At 36.7% G+C, this 15329-nt stretch overlaps 1 protein-coding gene across 11 annotated transcripts in view; it reads right to left on the bottom strand.

The window, feature by feature from the left end:
* fmt (phosphatase 6 regulatory subunit 1-like protein fmt) overlaps positions 1-15329 on the bottom strand; it is a 113257-nt gene that overhangs the window by 58449 nt on the left and 39479 nt on the right. For 10 of the 11 annotated variants that reach the window (XM_070097158.1, XM_070097157.1, XM_070097165.1 and 7 more), the window contains 7 exons: positions 12632-12802; positions 6188-6360; positions 3329-3466; positions 3008-3134; positions 2528-2680; positions 1556-1755; positions 852-969 (listed from right to left, as the gene is read on the bottom strand). In XM_070097158.1, coding sequence (XP_069953259.1) covers positions 852-969; positions 1556-1755; positions 2528-2680; positions 3008-3134; positions 3329-3466; positions 6188-6360; positions 12632-12802 — 1080 coding nt within the window. The remainder of the gene's footprint in view (positions 1-851; positions 970-1555; positions 1756-2527; positions 2681-3007; positions 3135-3328; positions 3467-6187; positions 6361-12631; positions 12803-15329) is intronic. The other variant, XM_070097160.1, reaches the window with a different exon arrangement.

The raw sequence follows: 15329 nt of genomic DNA, 5'->3' as shown, positions 1-15329 counted from the left end.
CACATCAAACACTTCTATATAACTGTATATCTAACACTTCTATAAATCTACACATTGAAATTCTGTTAACCCACACACCTTACACAACCAGTTCTATTAACCTACACAAGTGTTATTAACCAGAACAACTCTCACATTTCTATTAACCTACACACCTCACATGTACATTCATTAACCTGCAAACCTCACATACAGTGATTAACTTACACACCTCACATACATATAGTAAACCATCATAATTTCCTCTAAAGGCTGCAGCAAAAAGGCAGCAGCTAGAGGCAGTGGAATTGCTGTTTGAGGGCACTATGTGGTGCAAATGTGATTCAGAGAATTTGAAAACTGGAGATTAGGAGGCATGGAGTTACCAAGCACATTATTCAGAGGATATTTAGAGTTTGTTGAAAGAAAAAGAAAGATTTAGAGAGGATGGAGTAATAACAGAAGAGGAGGTATAACTCTGGAATGGAGGGAAGGAAGGGTTTGGGATGTCCCAGAAAGATTGGAGGAAGGAGATAAAATTGGTTTGGAGTGGTAGGGGCTTGAATATCTAATATTAAGAGTGGACCAAGTGATTTTTATGACATTTATGAAGGGATTCAGGTAAACCAGGTAGCCAGACTAGTCCTGGAGAAAGTAAGTACACTGCCTGCACCCGGAAGGAGAGGTGGGGATGCTTTAGTTTAAAGGACCATCTGAACTATGATGTCTGCAAGCTTCTGGCAAGAGTGTAATCAGACAAGTGATGGCAAAAGTGTTTCCTCTCTTTTTGGGTCACCCTACCTTGTGAGGTTAAGAAATATTTCAGCAAAAATCTAACAAAACTCATTTGTGCACATAACTTTAGTTTTTACCTGAATTAGTCGCTTGATACGGTGTTCATTGGGGCCAAACTCAGCCTGTTGAACTATAGTGTTGGCTAACTGTCTTAGATGGCCCATGTAGCCTTTGATATTATGGATCTGTTTACTACTGCAAAATGAAAAGGACAAAAATGTCAAGCTTACTCATGTTTACATTGTATAAGTACTTCATTTCTTTACTCACATGCACAGTTTAATATAGTTTTCTTATCTCTTGGATATATTGAAAAGTTGGTTGACAAAGAAAATAAATTCACATGATTGTATTGTAGACAATATTCCTACAATTTTAATTCACAATCCAGCACAGCATACTATCTCATAATCTGAAAATAAATATTAAATTCAGAATTTTCCAAATACATGAAATGCCAAATGCCATTTCGAATAAATCATTTTATTTCAGATTTTTGCATAATAAGAGGTATGCATGTTTGTCAGATATCTTTTACTGTACAGTATAGCAGTAAGAATATTTTGACAGGAAAGATAGATTCAATTTCTATTACTGCCAAACATTCAGAATTATCTATAACTTGGACACCCCCATTTATGCACACTTCCACTTTATCTTACCCTTTGAAAGCTCACAAGATTTCAGGGCAAGAACCCCAAAGCAATTTAGTCTAAATATAAAAATGATTAAAAAAAAAAAAAGAGAGAGAGAGAGAGAGAGAGAGAGGGAAGATACTTACTCATGTGGCTCTGAAGGTTCTTCATAAGCTTTTACAACTCTTTCAATGATGCGACATTCAGTAAAAAGCTGAGTGAGCAAAAGGTGGTCTGTTTCCCCCTGAGGTGAAGAGGCAACTGGTGCCTTTGTTAATATAGCTGTCAGGCACTGCTCAACTTGTGTGTGTAGGAAATTATTCAACATAAATTTGAAAAATAAGTCCTGTGGAAGAAAAAGTTAATGCATTGAAAAAATAATTTATGGTTCCTTTTTAATAATACTACAATACAAAAAACATGAATTATACAAGTAAATGTATAAAAGAGGTGCCGATAATGTTCTATAATATGTATATGTGTATTGTGCAATGTGAGGAAATAAAAGTACATCTCATAATTAAACCAACCAGAAAATTTCCAACTCTGTGGGATGGTAAAACTGATGAAACTTATCCAGAACACAATAAACCTTAAGCAATAACCTATAAAACAAATTCTCGTGCATCCCCTGAATGATATCTATTCCCACGTATACATAAACTTGAAAAAAAAAAATGAAATATCTATATACATTTAAACCCCTGAAAAAAAAAAACAGTAATCACACATTTGTAAGAGATTTTCTCAACACAGTGAGTATTTCCCACCAAGGCAGGATGGCCCAAAGAAAATCAAAATATTCATTCTCTACCTGACTTGCCAGATAAGCACAGACCAAAACATCACCACCCAACCATCCATTCATCCAAGATTCTTTTTTTTTTTTTTTTTTTTTTTTTAACAAGTCGGTCGTCTCCCACCGAGGCAGGGTGACCCAAAAAAAAGAAAGAAAATCCCCAAAAAGAAAATACTTTCATCATCATTCAACACTTTCACCACATGCACACATTATCACTGCTTTTGCAGAGGTGCTCAGAATACAACAGTTTAGAAGCATATACATATAAAGATACACAACATATCCCTCCAAACTGCCAATATCCCAAGATTCTTACCAGCAAATATTCAACTGTGTTGAGTTCATAAAGGGCATTGTGGACAATGGGATCATTGGCAGCCACCAAAGCAGCTACCAAAGTCACAACCTGTAGACGAGTGCTACCCAAGGGCTCAACTTCCTGACCGTATGCAGTTAATATCAACCCTTTCTGTAAAAGAAATTAACACTACAGTATATGGAAAAAATGGACAAGTTATACGAAATATGTGAACAAACATACAAATACAATTCATTTTATGAACATGAAGTGTTGTCAGTATTGCTGTTTCCTTACTTACAAGACACCAGGGATGCTTCAAGCTCTCCACCAGCTGCCATCATTATAATGCATACACTATACTGTGTGTTTATTTACATCATATGGGACTACTATAAGAACCCTGTGATAGCATCTATATAATGCATAATTTCATTATACATTACTGTACATAGAAGTTACATGTGTGGGAAAACTTTATAGAATCTCTTTGTAAACCTTTGGTGGGTGTAGGAGAATATTGTGAAGGCTCGGCAAGCGTTTAGCAATGGTTCTTGCAACGGCATTTCTCTTTCCCTCACTGGAAACACTATTACTAGATTCTATGGACGTTGATTGTTGTGATCTGAAATTACAGAATAATACTGAAACAAGGAGCTATAGTATAATACCATATTCAAGAAAATCATTCAACTCTACCAAACCATCTCATTGTCAAAGCCTTCTTATTAGTGCTCTTCACATTTGCTTCTCTCAAACCCAATACAATAAAAGACAATTTTCTCCACATTTTTCTCACAGTAAAATACTTAGCTTTACCCTTGCTGCTGCTGCTGGATTTGCTGTTGTGTTCGGGCGGCAAGAAGAGTAAGCAAGATATTGATGACGTGGGACAGTGAAGACTCATTCCGTTCTTCATGAAGGAGCAGGTCCAGTAACTTATTTATAGTTTCTTCACTACAAAGAAAACATTTTATTTTAAAGAAACACTTTATAAAAAAGTGCATTTATTACAAGGGTTGCATGAATGGTCAAAGACCTTGAATAATGTTACAGATCTGAAGAGAAACAGCATAAAGCAAAATATTTGTACTGTAAAATACTTTTGCTTCAGTGGGTCATCGTGAAAAAAACGACTCAAATGGCAAGTCAAATTATAAATGATTTGATACCATTAAAACATAGAAAACTAAGGTATGTTAAATTTATGATACAAAACGTTTATTTATTTTTTATTAACACATCGGCTGTTTCCCACCAAGGCAGGGCGGCCCGAAAAAGAAAAACTTTCATCATTCACTCCATCACTGTTTTGCCAGAGGTGCACTTACACTACAGTTATAAAACTGCAACATTAACACCCCTCCTTCAGAGTGCAGACACTGTACTTTCCATCTCCAGGACTTAAGTCCAGCCTGCCAGCTTCCCTGAATCCCTTCATAAATATTACCCTGCTCACACTCCAACAGCATGTCAAGTTCTAAAAACCATTTGTCTCCATTTGCTCCTATCTAACATGCTTATGCATGCTTGCTGGAAGTCCAAGCCCCTCGCATACAAAACCTCCCTTACCCCCTCCCTCCAACCTTTCTTAGGCCGACTTCTACCCCGCCTTCCCTCCACTACAGATTTATACACTCTCGAAGTCATTCTATTTTGTTCCATCTTCTCTGCATGTCCAAACCAACTCAACAACCCCTCCTCAGCCCTCTGAATATTAGTTTTTTTAATCCTGCACCTCCTCCTAACCCTTAAACTGTCCAAACGTAGATCTACGTTTTTTCAACATTTGAATGTAAAAAAAAAAAAACAGATTTTTTTTTTTTTTACATTTGAAAACGTGTTAAAAACTTTGATCTACATTTTTTTTTATATTTGAAAATATGTGGCATTTATGGATTTGGAAAAGGCGTATGACAGGGTGGATAGGGGGGCAATGTGGCAGATGTTGTAGGTGTATGGTGTAGGAGGTAATTACCGAAAACAGTGAAGAGTTTTACGAGGATAGTGAGGCTCAAGTTAGAGTATGTAGGAAAGAGGGAAATTATTTCCCAGTAAAAGTAGGCCTTAGACAAGGATGTGTTATGTCACCGTGGTTGTTTAATATATTTATAGATGGGGTTGTAAGAGAAGTAAATGCGAGGGTCTTGGCAAGAGGCGTGGAGTTAAAAGATAAAGAATCACACAAAGTGGGAGTTGTCACAGTTGCTCTTTGCTGATGACACTGTGCTCTTGGGAGATTCTGAAGAGAAGTTGCAGAGATTGGTGGATGAATTTGGTAGGGTATGCAAAAGAAGAAAATTAAAAGTGAATACAGGAAAGAGTAAGGTTATGAGGATAACAAAAAGATTAGGTGATGAAAGATTGGATATCAGATTAGAGGGAGAGAGTATGGAGGAGGTGAATGTATTCAGATATTTGGGAGTGGACGTGTCAGCGGATGGGTCTATGAAAGATGAGGTGAATCATAGAATTGATGAGGGGAAAAGGGTGAGTGGTGCACTTAGGAGTCTGTGGAGACAAAGAACTTTGTCCTTGGAGGCAAAGAGGGGAATGTATGAGAGTATAGTTTTACCAACGCTCTTATATGGGTGTGAAGCATGGGTGATGAATGTTGCAGCGAGGAGAAGGCTGGAGGCAGTGGAGATGTCATGTCTGAGGGCAATGTGTGGTGTGAATATAATGCAGAGAATTCGTAGTTTGGAAGTTAGGAGGAGGTGCGGGATTACCAAAACTGTTGTCCAGAGGGCTGAGGAAGGGTTGTTGAGGTGGTTCGGACATATAGAGAATGGAGCGAAACAGAATAACTTCAAGAGTGTATCAGTCTGTAGTGGAAGGAAGGCGGGGTAGGGGTCGGCCTAGGAAAGGTTGGAGGGAGGGGGTAAAGGAGGTTTTGTGTGCGAGGGGCTTGGACTTCCAGCAGGCATGCGCGAGCGTGTTTGATAGGAGTGAATGGAGACAAATGGTTTTTAATACTTGACGTGCTGTTGGAGTGTGAGCAAAGTAACATTTATGAAGGGGTTCAGGGAAACCGGCAGGCCGAACTTGAGTCCTGGAGATGGGAAGTACAGTGCCTGCACTCTGAAGGAGGGGTGTTAATGTTGCAGTTTAAAAACTGTAGTGTAAAGCACCCCTCTGGCAAGACAGTGATGGAGTGAATGATGGTGAAAGTTTTTCTTTTTCGGGCCACCCTGCCTTGGTGGGAATCGGCCAGTGTGATAATAATAATAATAAAAAAAAAATGTAAAAAAAACGTAGATCTACTTTTGAAGCACTGCGCACGTGAATGTAGATCTGTTTGGACAGTTTAAGGGTTAATTTCCAAACTACGAATTCTCTGCATTATATTCACACCACACATTGCCCTCATACACGATATCTCCACTGCCTTCAGCCTTCTCCTTGTTGCAACATTCACCACCCATGCTTTGCACCCATATAATTTAAAAATAAGCTCAAAGCTTGGAAACTGAAAAAAATGGTAGTACTTTTAAGGTCAATATACATCACATTCCATAAACTGGAGAGGAAAACTGGATGAGGTTTAACTCCATTCCGAATTTGAAAACGGTCATGAATCAAGAGTAAGGTCATTCCAACTTCGTTTTCAATTCAACCTCCACCCACACCCACCCCAACACACAAAAATAAATAAAATTATGACAAACTTACACTAACCTTTCAAGAGTCAAGAGGAGTGGGTTACTTTGTGGATGGCTATCGTTAGTGACATCTCGGCAAGAGGTGCTAATTTCACACAGAATATTGTCGGCACTTGAGTGTTCTTCTGGGTCAGCTTCTGGTGATAACCGTTCTACAAGTCGTTCTATTAGCTGAGTCTCATTCAGCCACTGGGTTTTAGAGATATCAATTTCTTTATAGTGCAAAAGAATGATTTAAATAGCAAAGAATGCAATGGGGTAATAAACCATGATAAATTCTCTGCGATTTCAACAGATTAAAATACACGTGAAAACCCATCACAAAAATGTATATTTACAGAACGAAGAGTGCAGCTTTATAAAACCTCAAATAACCCTTGCAATTTATGTACAATTTAACAATAAATCAATTTTAAATTGTTCCACAATCACTATACTGGACCTCCAGGTAATTACCCAGTAAAAGTTAATACCATACTTAACCCTCATTTACTTTCACTTTTTACATAATCATGCATGGGTTTCCCCTTGATCTTATGAATTATTGCAGTTCTATTCAACAATGACAACTCAGTACATCAGCACAATCTATTTAATAAAATAGTAGGACAATATATTAAGTGTGTTTCATCACTAATACAATTACATTGACAAAAACTCTAAAGACTGTTAATGTAGTTTATGAACACCTTAAAGCCTCATTGAGAAAATTCAAACACTAAGTGATGAAAGCTTAACCAACATTAACAATAATGCCATCTCCAAACTTATCTTTACACTGTTGATATTTATGTTAACCATTCCACATGACTTGTCACTGCCTACAAGCATGGCCTTTATAAAAAAAATTATCTAAAAGCAAGAATTTACCACATCTGTATTTCACATTACTGACTGACGAACCCCTTCCCTTATCAAAAAGCTATTCACTACTTAGAACTATTTCAGATGCTCTCTACAAAATTGTCACAAAATCCTAATCACACTGACAATCACTACATTTCTAATTTCAAGTGTTTCACAGGAGCTCTCACAATTAACATTTTATTAGTGATTCATCACAATAATATGGTTGAGACAATGATCTTTCCAATACTAACACTAATGTTACTGACATGAATATACAGTAATTAAGAAATGAAATCAAAACTCTTAATACAGTATGTTAAACTTACTCTGTTAGATTCATACGTTGCTTTATTTCACCAAGACAGCCGTTTCCCAGCAAGTTAGGGTGACCCAAAGAAGGAAACGATCATTACTCATTCAATAACTATCTTACCACAAATGAATGGACATCATAATTCAAGCAACACTGAACCAGAACACCTCTACTAAGCAATGTGTATAAAGGACAATGTACTTAACTTGAGAGGCTTCCCCTCACTATAAACAGTAAAAGTTTTCCACATCAAATTTGAAGCTTATACTTCTGGTAGCACTGCTAGTGCTGTTATCTGAGCTTAATAGTTGTAATACCTTTCTAGGGTGTATTTTCCTCAAAGACATAAAATTATAATCCATGGTGAGAATCTCTTCATAAGCAGCAGTCAAAGTCTCTCTAACATTAAGAATAATCAACATGTTTCTTTGAGAGGATAGAGCAGAACAGGATGATCAAGAGGGTATATAAAGCTGTGTAAGGAAGGGGTTAGAGGGAGGAAATAGAGGGAGGTGATGAAGGTGGTTTCAAGTGATAGGTATTTGAGAATGCAGCATGTGAGAGCATGTTAGATCAGTCTGATGTTATGCTGGAGTGTGAGTAAGGTAACATTTATGAAAGTAATGAGGGGAAACCAAGTAGTCAGACTTGAACACTGGTAGTAGTATATACAGTGCCTGTATTATGAAGAAGTGGGAATACTGCAGTTCATAGGTTCATTTAAATTGTGTCTGCATTCTTCTGGTAAGACATCTGTTGAATGAATGATGGAGAATGTTTCCTTTTTTGGGTCACCCTACCTTGGTGGGAGACAGCCAGTGATAAAAAAAAATGTTCACTTATTGCACATTTGCATACAGACTGGAGTCAATGTGGATAGACATTGTAATGCCTTAAAAAGCACTGGTCACCTTAACCTTTTCAGGATTGGTGCTGTACTAGTACGGCTTGCACGCTAGGGTTGGTGCCGTACTAGTATGCGTAAATTCTAGTGTCTTCAAATCTAGCGAAAGCTGGTAGGCCTACATATGAAAGAATGGGTCTATGTGGTCAGTGTGCACAGTATAAAAAAAAATACTGCAGCACACAGTGCATAGAGAAAAAAACACTGACCGTGATTTTGGTTCAAAACAGCAATTTTGCACTGTATTTTCGTATGGTACTTATGGATGTATTCTAGTTTTCCTGGTCTCATTTTATAGAATGGAGAACATATTACAGAAATTGAGATGATTTTGATTGGTTTCACAATGAAAAGTACCTTAATATTGAGCTCAAAGTAGCAGAAATGTTTGATTTTTGCCAAAGTTCAAAAGTAAACAAATCATGCCATGTGTCCAATACATGCCAATTGGCGAGTCTAATATTCTTTCACAGGTGCGCTGATATTATTTATACCATTTCTATACTAATGCAGTAGTCGGCATAACAGTAAATCTTCTATTTTTTTTGTGAGAATAAAAATTCAAAGTGGAAAGCAAAAGAAATGTACGAGGGACCTGGGGACGTGACTAATGAACAGAAAAATTTTTTATTTTAGTGCCAGGAATGTCTGTCTTGTTTATTCTGGAACCTATTTGGAAATTGACATCTTTTGAAATTTGTGTGAAATTGGCAAAATTACAATTTCTGACCACTTTATTGGATAGTTGAAATCGGTAAATGGGTGGTTTCTTGTACTCATTTGATAGAAAAAGTGGAGTTCTAGCAAAATACAGTAGTTATGATTTTTGTCCACTGGTACATTGGAATTGGCCAAAAATAGGGCTCAAAGTGGGCGAAATTGCAGATGCGTAAACATCGTCGAGACCGCTAACTTTGCGAGAGCATAATTCCGTAAGTTTTCAATCAAATTTCATACTTTTGGTGTCATTATGATCAGAAAACCATTCTCTATCATTTCATAAGATTTTTTTTTTTTTTTTTAAATTTTCGACCCTGAGAACAAGTTTAGGAGAGGGCCTCTCGACCCTCAAAGGGTTAAAAAAATACTGGTCAACTTAAAAAATACTGGCCTCCATTTTAATTCTGAATTACCAAAAACAGCCTCTTCAACCATTGCATCCTTTTTTTTTTTTAGTTGTTAATACAGGTTCTAATAATCTGATGAACCACTGTCCATTTATAAGTGAATTTATTCTCAATATACAGTAAACCCTAGATACACTGGACTAAAGAGAGGATTGTTCGAGTACCTATTAAATCAATGTTAAAAAAACAGAAAATAAAATGTACAAATATTTTAGATATACTGTACTGCAATAAACACTGAAAATAAAGGAGTTAAAAGTACAATTTACTCAGTGGATTTTGCCTTTAACGCTTTGAGGATTTCGGCCGTACTAGTACGGCTTATGACCCAGGGTTTTTGACGTATTAGTACACATAAATTCTAGCGCCCTCAAATCTAGTGGGAGAAAGCTGGTAGGCACGCATATGAAAGAATGGGTCTATGTGGTCAGTGTGCACGGTATAAAAAAAATCCTGCAGCACACAGTGCATAATGAGAAAAAAAAAACTTTGACCGTGTTTTTGGAATAAAACAGCGACTTTGCACTGTATTTTCGTATGGTATTTATTGTTATATTCTAGTTTTCTTGGTCTCATTTTATAGAATGGAAGACATATTACAGAAATTGATATGATTTTGACTGCTTTTACAATGAAAAGTACCTTGAAATTGAGCTCAAAGTAGCAGAAATGTTTGATTTTTACCAAAGTTCAAAAGTAAACAAATCATGCCAAGCGTCCAATACACCTCAACTGGTGAGTCTAATATTCTTTCACAAGTGCGCCAATATTATTTATACCATTTCTACACTAATGCAGCAGTCTGCATAAGAGTAAATCTTCTATTTTTTTGTAAGAATAAAAATTGAAAGTGGAAAGCCAAAGAAATATAAGAGGGGCCTGGGGATGTGACTAACGAACAGAGGAAATGTTATTTTAGTGCCAGGAATGTCTTTCTTGTTTATTCTGGACCCTATTTGGAAATTGGCATCTTTTGAAATTTGTGTGAAATTGGCAAAATTGCTAAATTCTGACCACTGTATTGGATAGTTGAAATCAGTAAATGGGTGGTTTCTTGTACTCATTCAATAGAAAAAATGGAGTTCTAGAGAAATAGTTATGATTTCTGTCAACTAGTACACTGGAATTGGCTGAAAATAGGGCTCAAAGTGGGCAAAATCACCATGAACAACTGGGTATCTCACTGCAAATCAAATTTTTTGCCATCCTAATTGGGCTTGTTAATTTATGACAATGAGCTTGAATCTATGATTATTACTGATTCTATGTCATCACTGAAGGCTCTGACTCACATAATGACTAACATGCTCAAAAATCCTGGAAAAAGGAATTAATGTACAATTGTTATAGTTTTCATCACACATTGGACTGCTCCTTCCTGATGAAGTTGCTAAGTTTGCCAAAAAAAAAAAAAAATGTACCCTGAAGGCAAATGTAAAACATAACTTTGGTGTCTCTCTCTCTCTAGCAATAGGAATAACATTAGGAGATAATTAAATAATGAAACTGTTATAGAAATGCAGTTAGAAGCCTGAGTAGATCTATCACCCACTATGATAACATGAACAAAGATGGGTACATTTATGGAGCAACAAGCAATGTGAACACTGACTGATATTGTAGTAGCCAGGCTTAGGCTTGGTTAAAAGCACTTCTAGCAGTTTGGCACACACAGATGATGATCAAACCAAACGTAAAGTATATGAACAGCCCTAAAGTTACTTTTTTGAAGACTATGTGCTTTATTGTCCTCTTTTTGAGGAATAGATGGTATAATAACCTATGTGATATGTAAAGATATATAAAGCAAATTTCCTAAATTTGCTTGCAACAGGTAAGTCAACTGTAGATATAAATCCACTTGTACTCCTGTTAACCCTTTTAGGGCCTAGTTCCTTGGCATTTTGTGTATCTATATGCTCTTGTGCTACCCTCCCAAGGATGGACGTGGGGTGCACAATAAACTAGCCACTTCAGCGGCAAAATCTAAATGTAATTATTACAGTGAAGGTTTACTGTATGATCAAAGTTTTCATTTTCATTACACATTCAAAAATGTTGAAAAACTGTAAATATTGTATTTATTAGCTCACACAGTAAACCTGAACTTGTCAGAGCTCTGTAACAAGCCTTACTCTGTAGAAAACTTGAAGATAAAACATGTCATGCATTTCTGGGTGCATAATGTCAGCAATTCTTGTGCCAGATTACTTTGGAAATGATTCAAAGGTGCATATCAGAAATATCAATATCAAGAAGGCAGAGCAATGTTAATTTAAATATCAGTATTATTCTAAATCAACATCTTGCTAAAAATGCTGCAAAAATTAGTGAATAAAAAATAGAGAAGTTGCACACATGTATTTAAATGTAACAAGTCAATGTTGGCATAAATTTCAACTGAATGCTCATTTGAACTTACAAAAATTATACATGCATGATTCTGCATAAAGCAAAAATAGTGGCTATTATGTGCATCTTCCCTACCTAGCTTTTAAAAAAATTATATGGCCTATCACTATCCTGCATGAAATACATTATCAACTTTTTAAAAGAAAGCTAAAATTAAAAATGCAGTAAATACAGTAACAGCAGAACTGCCTAACTCTGCAGTTCCAAGAAGACTACTCATGAAATGTATTCCAATAATACAGTAATGCAATTTTGTACATAAAGCAGTGAATGACTTAATGAATACACAACAGTAACGTTTACTGTCCCACCCCTTCTCAGAATCCATGAAGAAAGTTTGGTGCTTGAATTGTGGGGGACGACTGACAAAGACAGAATGCGAAAGCTAACAGTAGTCCTTAAGTCACTGCAGGAAGGTAGAACAAGACAGGATATGACTGCAGCATACAAAATACAAGACTCAAAAACTAGGAAGGAAGAGGAGCTGAAGCTTACCCCTACACACCCTATACATAATCACAAATACACTAGGCAAGTATAAAAGCCACATGTTTAAAAATAAATTTTAGGGAATATATCTAAATATGTAAACTGTACAGACCAGTACAAATTAACACAACACTGATATTTGCTAAGCAGAATAACACAAGTATTATGTGAATCTGTTACCCATCTCACATTTCACACTGCATAATTCAGGTTAGCTGGAAAAAATATATATATATATAAAAAAAAAATTCCTCACGAGTAATTCAGTGATAATGCTAAAACAAGAAAAACAATAAGAAGTTTGTAACTAAAAAAAGCTTCAGTATTAAGTGAAAGTGCACTCAAGTGTACAAAGCCAACACTTACTTGGTGAACACTTTGACGGATCTCATCCTCCTCCACATTACAGATAAGTCTGAGTATCAAATCCATTATCGCTGAGGTCCCCACATGTTGCACAGCCAGCTCAACAAAATCACCTTTGGATTTTAAAAAGTCCAATACCTGGAAGCAAGTGAACTGATAGGAATACCAGTTCTACAGAGAAGAGAAGAGAATACACTTTATAAGAATGTGTCAAGACGAAGTTTATTGTCAGCTTACAAGTCAGGCCTTCTTCTTTCAACAGAGAAAATATGAAGCATTACAAGTTAAAAATTTATTATTTATTGCAATCACCATTTGCTGAACATCAGAGCAGCAAAATGTAGGATATACTTTTAAGTGGATCATGCCACTGTGACTGCAAAATAAAACTGAAGAACACAATTTCCAAACACCTTAACTTGTATCTTTAAAATATTTTTATGACAATCTATGTAAACCATTTAAACTTAGAAAGACAACTGAATTTACTTTAATATTCAATTCTTAAAACAAGACAATTTTACACTTACACACACACTTACACACACACTTATACACACACACACACACACACACACACACACACACATAGGTGAGTACAACTAGGTGAGGTGAGTACACACATACACATACACACACACACACACACACACACACACACACACACACACACACATGCACGCACAAACACACAATGCACGCACACACACACACCCGCGCGCGCACACACACACACACGCACGCACACACGCGTGCGCGCACACACACACACACACACACACACACACACACACACACACACACACACACACACACACACACACACACACACACACACACACACACACACACACACACACACACACACACAGAGTAGTCAGGAAGTGGAATAGTTTGGGAAGCAATGAAGTGGAGGCAGGATCCATACATAGCTTTAAGCACAGGTATGATAAAGCTCACGGCTCAGGGAGAGTAACCTAGTAGCGACCAGTGAAGAGGCAGGGCCAGGAGCTTGGACTTGACCCCTGCAACCTCAACTAGGTGAGTACAACTAGGCGAGTACACTTACACTTACACACTTACTACTGTACTGTATTAAGTTTACCAGATTTTGTCAGAGAGAGACTTACAGCAAACAATTTAAATGTTTAAAAGTCAATGCTGGTATTTTATTTGCAAGATTTCAAGCTTACAAAACAGCATATCTTAACAATAATAATTTTAAAATGTATCACATATACTGTACTGGTGAAAAGAAGAAGACCTCTCCTGTTGTGTGTGAGTGGGAGGGCGAGAGTCTGACCAACATGAAGAGCAGGCCATCTAACGCTCAGTACTCCAAGTCAGCCACAAGCCCTTCTTAATTTTAAAACTGTCAAGCCAAAAGTATTGCAAGGATAGGCATGGCCAGCCTCTACCAAACAAGACTTTTCAAGACAAGAAAAATGCTCTAGCACAGGTTTACGCAGTATGTACAGTATATGAGTGAAAGTGTAAAATAAACCATAAACAGAGGCTAACAAATGCAAAAATATTTATAAATATATTCACCATGAGGTGATAAAATTTAAATGCATAAAGATTGTCTTTAAGAAATGTCTTGTAAGCACGGGCTATTTATGATCACCTTAAAGTGATCATTCTATCCCTACAAAGGCTATACTGGGGCAGGGGCTGACCATTTGTTTACTGAAAAAGTTTTGGAGGAATGGAAGCAAGAAGGATTTACCTACTTCCACAGTCACCAAAAATAGATGGAATGCACCTGCAGTTCATTACAGATCATAAATTACACAAAATTCAATATTCCTCAACAAAAGCTCTATTCACTAGTTTGATAACAAATAACTAACAAAACTAAGAGCTTGCATAATGAGCAAGAAATATATTATTTGAATGGCTCTGGTAAAAGAAGACTGTACTGTCTAATTTTTTCTTAATTCAACTCCATTTACATTTATTCTTTGTTGCAAGCTGAAACAGACACCCCCTTATGGATGTACAATATTAGAGGTAAGACAGAATGTAGGATTGCGGATGAGCAAGGAGGTTTTAGAGTGGGTAGGGGATGTGTAGATCAGGTGTTTACATTGAAGCATATATGTGAACAGTATTTAGATAAAGATAGGGAAGTTTTTATTGCATTTATGGATTTAGAAAAGGCATATGATAGAGTGGATAGAGGAGCAATGTGGCAGATGTTGCAAGTATATGGAATAGGTGGTAAGTTATTAAATGCTGTAAAGAGTTTTTATGAGGATAGTGAGGCTCAGGTTAGGGTGTGTAGAAGAGAGGGAGACTACTTCCCGGTAAAAGTAGGTCTTAGACAGGGATGTGTAATGTCACCATGGTTGTTTAATATATTTATAGATGGGGTTGTAAAGGAAGTAAATGCTAGGGTGTTTGGGAGAGGGGTGGGATTAAATTATGGGGAATCAAATTCAAAATGGGAATTGACACAGTTACTTTTTGCTGATGATACTGTGCTTATGGGAGATTCTAAAGAAAAATTGCAAAGGTTAGTGGATGAGTTTGGGAATGTGTGTAAAGGTAGAAAGTTGAAAGTGAACATAGAAAAGAGTAAGGTGATGAGGGTGTCAAATGATTTAGATAAAGAAAAATTGGATATCAAATTGGGGAGGAGGAGTATGGAAGAAGTGAATGTTTTCAGATACTTGGGAGTTGACGTGTCGGCGGA

This window comes from Cherax quadricarinatus, chromosome 56, assembly GCF_038502225.1.
Source record: "Cherax quadricarinatus isolate ZL_2023a chromosome 56, ASM3850222v1, whole genome shotgun sequence".
Lineage (NCBI taxonomy): Eukaryota > Metazoa > Arthropoda > Malacostraca > Decapoda > Parastacidae > Cherax > Cherax quadricarinatus.
The sequence above is the reverse complement of the archived record's forward strand: the minus strand, read 5'-3'. Positions and strand labels throughout refer to the sequence as shown.